The 8,035-nt window shown below is 38.5% G+C and overlaps 1 protein-coding gene and 1 pseudogene across 1 annotated transcript; both read left to right on the plus strand.

Moving 5' to 3' along the window:
* Nucleotides 1-867: 867 nt before the first annotated feature.
* Nucleotides 868-1,335, plus strand: LOC147483021 (uncharacterized). Its single transcript, XM_086579473.1, has one exon. It carries the CDS (start codon nucleotides 868-870, stop codon nucleotides 1,333-1,335), a length of 468 nt encoding a protein of 155 aa, XP_086435599.1.
* Nucleotides 1,336-5,787: 4,452 nt separating this feature from the next.
* On the plus strand, nucleotides 5,788-7,362 carry LOC147483022 (calcium-transporting ATPase, endoplasmic reticulum-type-like; annotated as a pseudogene).
* Nucleotides 7,363-8,035: the final 673 nt, after the last annotated feature.

Below are 8,035 nucleotides of genomic sequence, written 5' to 3' on the forward strand. Positions count from 1 at the left end.
TCATCATTAACTGTCGCTACTAAAACACATACTTATTTCTATAACCTCATCGTTTACTTGTTGCTACTACATTGCATACTCATTTTGCATATTAGTGTATTGTAGCATAGGTTTTAACTCGCTTTTGTTTTCAGGAATGCGTTTTGGTTTGCTTTAATTTTGCGTACTGATTGCTACGGACATATGTGTGCTGCTACAATTTTATTTTCTCACATGTTTTCTGTGTTCATTCTGAAAATGGTCATGCACTACTAGCATCCTTTGGTAGTTTGTTGTATGCATCTGAATACGACTCAAATTTTCCTTTAGTTTGGTTTTCTCTGTACCCTCCTTGTTTGAGAAGGGATGAGCATTTTTGCTTGAAATTGTCGAGGAAGTGGAAAACCTGCGACAATAAAAGAAATCCAAAGCCATATTAAAACTCTTAACCCTGATATTTGTTTCATCTATAAAACAAAGGTAGATTTGTCCACTAGTATGAAGAGATTCTCCCCCCTATAGGTTTCTCTCATTCTATTTGTGTCCTTGCTAGTGGGCGCAATGGTGGTCTTTCGCTTAAGATAGAAGTCAACTATTGATCTAGAAATCCTTTTTTCATCCAGTCGCTACATAGCGGCACTCGTGAAAAACTAACTAGATGATAAGCATTGGCTTTGCACTTTTGTTTACGGACACCAGCACCATTCTCAGAGGGGCCCACTCTGGAAAAGTTTCACGGATTTGGATGCTACTCACTCTGTTCCTTGGCTTATAGTCGGGGACCTCAATGAGATTACTTGTTAGGAAGAGAAATTTGGAGGTCCACCTTTCGACCCGGCTCATGCTAGCCATTTTTTAGATTTCATATTTTCAGCAGACTTCTTAGATATGGGCTATGAAGGGGTGCCTTTCACATGGAGCAACAAGAAATTTAAAAATAATGGTCAAGCCCTTACAAAACAGAGACTTGATAGAGCTATTGTGAACTCTGATTGGCAAACTTTGTTCCCTAATGCTCGCACTATCAACCTTCCTATCATTAGATCAGATCATGGACCCATTATTGTCCACCTAAAGCCACCTTTGGTTTCAACCCCGAAGCAGTTTCATTTCCAGTCTATGTGGACATCTTCTCCAGAGTGTAAAGTTGTCATTGATAAATCTTGGAACACACGCTTTAAAGGTTCACATGCTTACTATTTTTCTCAAAAGCTTAAATGGGTGAAAAATGACCTCAAAGTCTGGAATCGTAATGTGTTCTGCAACATTCACTTCCGGATAAGAAAACTAAGAGAAGATATAAATATCTATCAGCAGAATCCCAACTATGACCTCGAAGAAGAGAACAAGCTATAAGAAGAATTGAGTCAAGCTCTGAAACTTGAAGAAAAACTTTGGAGGGATAAATCATGAGATACCATGCTTCATTGTGATGCCACCAACTCTCGATTTTTCCACATGTCCATGGTGGTGAGAAGAAATCGCATAGCAATAAATAAGATCAGAGACACTACTGGAAACTGGGTAGAAGGAAGAGATTAGATTAGCAACACCATTGTTGAGCATTTCCAAAATCTCTTCACATCTTCAAACCCTAACATCCATGTTGCCGACTTGAATATAATTATGCCTACCATCACAGATGCAGAAAATCTTGATCTCACTCGGGCTGTTACTATCGGTGAGATTCGAAATGCCTTATTCTCTATGGACCCTCATAAAGCACTGGGACCGGACGGTTTACTCCCTTATTCTACCAAAAATATTGGGACATCATCCACCTTGATCTCTTACATACTGTGCAAAGTTTTATGACTTCTGACCATTTTCTGGCTGAGTTAAACCACACAAACATCACCCTTATACCCAAAGTCCAGGGCTCAGAAAATCTAAACCAATTCCGACCTATTAGCCTTTGCAATGTCAGTCTTAGAATCATCACTAAGATTCTTGCAAACCGCCTCAAACTACTACTCGAGAAGATTATATCTCCATCCTATAGTGCTTTTGTCAAGGGAAGACAAATCTTTGACAATATTGTTCTAGCCCATGAGATTATCAGGACTCTCAAGCGAAAGAAAGGCGCAGTTGGTTGTATGACCATAAAACTAGATATGAGCAAAGCTTTCGACAGAGTTGAATGGAGTTTTCTTTTAGAAACGTTAGAAGCTTTTGGCTTCTGCGAGAAATGGAGGAATTGGATTAAACAGTGCATCTCAACTACTTCTTTATCTTTCAAGCTGAATGGTTCTCCTACTGGTCTCCTTAAGCAAGAGCGAGGAATTATGCAAGGAGATCCTTTTTCACCTTTCCTCTTCATCATATGCACAGACGTTCTATCTAGACTCCTTGACAAGGCCAAAATCAACAAACAACTCCATAGGATCAAAATTAGCTGATCAGATACTCCCGTATTTCACTTGATATTTGCTGATGACAGTTTTATTTTTTGCAGGGCTAATATTGATGAGTTTCACAAGCTCAGAGATATCCTCGATGTTTTTAAGAATATCTCTGGCTAGGAAATAAATTTTCAAAAATTTGGCATTTTCTTCAGCAAGAACACTCACTTCAAACACCAGAAATTGGTGAAACGGATTTTTAATATTAGCAAAAGCATTACTTCGGACAAGTACCTCGGAGCACCCTTGGTATTAAGCAGACGGAGTACACAAGACTTCAATGAAGTCACTACTTGAGTTTTTCAAAGGATGGAAGGTTGGAGAGCTAAGATTCTCTCCCAGGCAGGAAAAGTCACTCTTGTCAAATCAGTCACTTCAGCCATACCGTCCCATCTCATGTCAATATTTGATGTACCGGATACCACATGTTCTAAACTAGACTCAATGAATGCAAACTTCTTTTGGGGATAGAACGAGAACAATGCAAAGAAAACTCATTTCATCTGCTGGAACAAAGTTTGTCAACCCAAATCATAGGGCGGGCTAGGCATCAGACTTGCCTCAGACTACAACACAACTTTACTGGCTAAGTTTTTTTGGAGATTGATCAAAGAACCTGAAAAGAATTGGGAATCTAGCCTTATCAAAAAATATTCTCCTAGAACACCCATTCTCAGAGCAAAAAGCTCGTCTCATTCCTCCAAAATTTGGAAGGGCATTATAAAAGCTCGCAATGAAATCGTGCCAAACTTGTGTTGGCATATTGGTAATGGTGCAAACATTGACATTTGGTTGGATTCGTGGATCCCTACCATACGTGACCATAAACCTTTTGGGCCACCACCCAAGCCAGACTAGTTTAAGTTTGTATCTGATCTTATTGATCTCATAACTAGCATATGGAACTTGGATATTATAAACGAGTTATTCATCTCCGCAGTGGCAGACGAAATTCTTAAGATCCCACTCAGTCAGACTGTTCATGACGAAATTATCAGATGGTTGGGAGAGAAGAATGGTGAACTTACAGTTAAATCAGTGTATAAGTATCTTAGCCGTGATTACCAAGAAAATTCACATTTTTCTTGAAATTACATCTGGCACCTCGACACTGCTCAATGGGTAAAGCTCTTCTTATGGAAAGCAGTAAAAAATGCCTTGCCGACAAAGGAAAATTTGAGTTACCGGAATATGGTCCAATCATCTACCTGTCTGAGATGTAATAACCAGGTGGAGTCAATCTCCCATGCTCTCTTCCATTGTACTATGCTCAAGCGTATTTGGTATGATTCTGGTCTTGGCCTAAGAACTGAAAATTTGAACCTGAGTGATAATCTTAGGTCGCGATCTGTCTTGAGTAGTCTTATCAATCGACATAATAATAAGCACGATATCATTGACATGCTTAGCTTTGTAGCTACAACCATGTACTCCATATGGATCGATCGAAATGACCTCACCTTCAACAACAAGCAAACTCCTATCACCGCTATCCTCTTCAGGGCAATTACTTACATCACCAAGAACAACCAACCACTTATCAGGAGTACCAATTGGCCCAACATAGTCTCAGATTGGTATTACATATCTATAGATGCATCTTGGGTGGACAATTACACCGAAGCAGGCTTTGGTTTTGCTTTATGAAACTCTGCTGGTATATGCATTGGTGCAGGACATGACGGGGGTGGGAGCCGGAGATGCGTAAGAGGTGAAGCGAGCTATCCTTGAAGGACTGCAATTAGCACAACGGTTGCAAATCAATAAAGTAGCAATATTGTCAGACTGTCAAACCCTTGTTACTGTCTTGGAGCGTAGATGAACAATGCTTTCCTGGGGAGCAATGTCTATACCTCATGATATATACTTCTTATTATCTAAATTAGTTGAGTGTAAACTTTACTATGTTAGTAGGACCCTGAACTTTGTCGCCCATAGTTTAGCTTTTAGAGGTAGACGGGCCCCTCCATACTTTTGTCTAGACCTTGTTTCAGCACGGTCCTTAATTGAGTTATCATCGAGTCTGTAATTTTGTAATCTTAGGGAGTCGGCCCCTTTTTAGGGGCTAACTCCCTTTTGCTCACAAAAAATAAATAAAAAATAAACAGAAGATAAACATTAGTTAATAAAAACTCTCCATTTTTCATAGAAACATATATGTCCAATATTAAACATATAGTCGCAGCACAAGAAAAATTACTGAAGTGTAAATCGTCTCACAAACTCAATGTCTAGTTCCTAATGAGACTATGACGGCTGAATATATATGTTTAGGTTTAAGGCAAAGGCCACAGACTTCAAGGCCCTTACCCGCCTGACCTTGCGGCCCAAAGTATGAGTGAAATTGGTTTGACCTAGGGGTGACTTCGGATCGGATCAGATTAACCTCCATTGGAATTTTTCTGAATTTTTTTGGGAACTTAATATGCGGATTCAAAATATATTTCCAATTTCAAAATTTTTGGAATAACTCAGAAATTTCAGAATATTTGGTAAATTTTCACAGATCTCTTTACTTTCGATTATTTTTAGAATATCATACGCCAATGTTCATTGTATGGAGAGAAAACCATGTCCACAACACCATATGTACCAACAAACGCTACCACTGGTACATCACGGTCGGAAAAATTGGCATCCTGGTCTTTAAGGACTTCCTTTGCAACTTTATTTGGTGAACTAAATATAATACCAAGTTTGCTCCCTAGTTGAACCTTCATAATTGGACCATATTTCATAGATAATTAAGCAAAGCCGCGGTTTCAAAGGCTAGTTTTTATCCGTTTTGCGGCATTCTGGCAGGGCGAAAGACTAACTACTTTGCATCAAATCACCTTACATATAGTCTGATTCATCTCATTCCATCAATATCAACATTTCCCTGCCGCAAACTGCTTGGGGTTACGATGACAAATTGTATTCCTTTATATGCTTCAAATTAAAGCCATTGTTTCAAAATTTCCCAAACTTACTCACCACCTTAACTTACCTCAAACAAGTGAGCCAAGAAAAAATGAGAAAAAGAACTTGTAGCCACCAACAGCAAGCATTGCATTCTGTTGAGAGGGACTTGCAACACTCAATCCATAAACAACAAAATGATGTATACTCAAAGTGGGCACTCAGCAAATAGTTACAAAATATCCAAACTTACCCCAGAAAAGGAATCAAGAACACATTTTTGAAGACAAATTCTAGAAGCCCAACTATAGAAAAAACACAAAGGGGCACCAAGGATGAAGATATAGTAAAAAGGGTCCTGTATAGAATTTATAAGAAAAAATTATTGATTTGGGTACTGTACTATAGTGGATTTTACAAAATGGGTACTGTATTATTTTTTTTGCAAAATAGGGTACCGTATTTTTCAAATCTTACAAAATGGGTACCGTCTATATATACTGTAATGTATGTATACGTATTTGATGATTTGTCGTACATAAATACACATGGGCAACTCAGTCTCCACGTAAGTAGGCATGCACGAAGCACATGAGTCTCATTTAAAATTTCAAATCGCGAAATCAAGAAATTTCCGAAATCAAACACCCACACTCTCTCTCATGAGCCTTGTAGACAATTATTAATCTTGAGAAATTTGGAAATGAGCTCAAAATGATTGTGGTGCTTGGCTTTGGCATATAAAGATGACTTAAGAGAGTTTTCAGATTACTATTCAGAGTGCCATCCTTCTAATAAGAAACTGCTTAATCCAGTCAACTACCCCGTCATTGAAAGTGACCTAGTTTTTGTGGGGGTTGTTGGTTTGAGGGTGAGTCCTTAGATACTTATCATAGTTACAAGTCTTCTTCGTATGTGTTTCTTAATGTTTACTATGTAATTCCTTGTGAAATAGGACCTACCTCATGGTGAAGTTCATGAAGCAATTGATGCTTGTAGGGATGCTGGAATCAAGGTTTTGGTGATCACTGGAGATAATAAATCCACTGCTGAAGCTATTTGTCGGGAAATCAGATTATTCTCTGAAGGTGAAGACCTCAAATTTAGAAGTTATATTGGCAAAGAGTTCATGGCTCTTTCATCTACTTTACAAAAGGAAATTTTGTCAAAACCTGGTGGAATGGTTTTTTCTCGTGCCGAACCCAAGCATAAGCAAGATATAGTAAGAATGCTTAAGGAAATGGGTGAGATTGTTGCTATGACTGGAGACGGTGTGAATGATCCACCTGCACTAAAACTCGCTGACATTGGAATTGCCATGGGTATTACAGGAACTGAGGTAACTTTGCCAATTACTAAGTATGATGTATCTTGTAGTAGTTATACTTGTTGCCACATTTAATGACGTTAATATTGCATGAATGTAGGTTATTGGTTCATATGTGGGCATCGCAACAGTTGGCATCTTCATCTTATGGTACACCAAAGGGTCCTTCCTGGGCATAAATCTTGCAGAAGATGGCCACACATTGGTTACTCTATCCCAGCTCCGCACTTGGGGGGAGTGCCCCAGTTGGTCTAATTTCTCAGTGACCCCATTCATGGTCAGTAGGGTCGAATGATTAGTTTCTCAGACCCCTATGACTACTTATCTGTTTTGGTGGCAATTGAGATGTTCAACTCATTGAATGCTCTGTCTGAAGATAACAACTTGGTTAGAATGCCACCATGGAAGAACCCTTTCCTCCTGTTGGCAATGTCTGTATCATTTGGCCTTCACTTTCTCATACTTTATGTGCCATTCCTGGCTGACGTGTTTGGCATTGTTTCGCTGACCCTAAAAGAATGGTATTTAGTTATCTTGGTTTCGACACCTGTTGTAGTTATTGATGAAGTTCTCAAGCTAGTTGGAAGGAGTCAAAGATGGAGAAACAAGAAGGACAAGACAGTGTAATTTATCTTAACATTGGAGCCTCTCTTTTTTTGTTTTTTACGATGCTAAAAGCATCAATTGAATACACTTTCCCAATTTAACGAAATGAGAAGAAAAGAAAAAATGGCGCCAAACTAAAAGTGTTTTGCTGCCGCCATATCCAATGGCGCGTGAGAGAGAGAGAGTGTGGGTGTTTGATTTCGAAATTTTCTTGATTTCGCGATTTGAAATTTTAAATGAGACTCACGTGCTTCGTGCATGCCTGCTTACGTGGAGACTGAGTTGCCCATGTGTATGCATTATGTACGCCAAATCATCAAATACGTATACATACATTACAGTATATATAGACGGTACCCATTTTTGCAAGATTTGAAAAATACGGTACCCTATTTTGCAAAAAATAAAATAATACAACACCCATTTTGTAAAATCCACTATAGTACGGTACCCAAATCAATAATTTTTTCAATTTATAATAAGAGACCCCCAATTCTTGAGCTACACCTAAAGTTGAAGTTAACCATTTAGAGAAAGAACCCATTCCGGAATGCTATCCTTTACATAACTTCAAAATACCAAAAGCAATATCAAAATCCACCAGAACAATTTTGGATCAGTTCAATATCTACTATGGCAGTATGATATTGTACACAAATTTAAAACCTATTAAGCCAATGCAACGTCCAAGAAACCATCACAAAATTACAATGTTTCGTTAGCCAATGTATAATTGATATTCCAATTCATTTACTCTTCCTATTTATCAAAAGCATCCAGCAGCACCAACGACCTCCATAGATATTACTCCTATTAGTGT

This window comes from Coptis chinensis, chromosome 8, assembly GCF_015680905.1.
Source record: "Coptis chinensis isolate HL-2020 chromosome 8, ASM1568090v1, whole genome shotgun sequence".
Lineage (NCBI taxonomy): Eukaryota > Viridiplantae > Streptophyta > Magnoliopsida > Ranunculales > Ranunculaceae > Coptis > Coptis chinensis.

What these genes read in the sequence shown, in the direction of transcription:
- LOC147483021 (XM_086579473.1), top strand. Translation starts at nt 868, where the DNA reads ATGGGCTATGAAGGGGTGCCTTTCACATGGAGCAACAAGAAATTTAAA.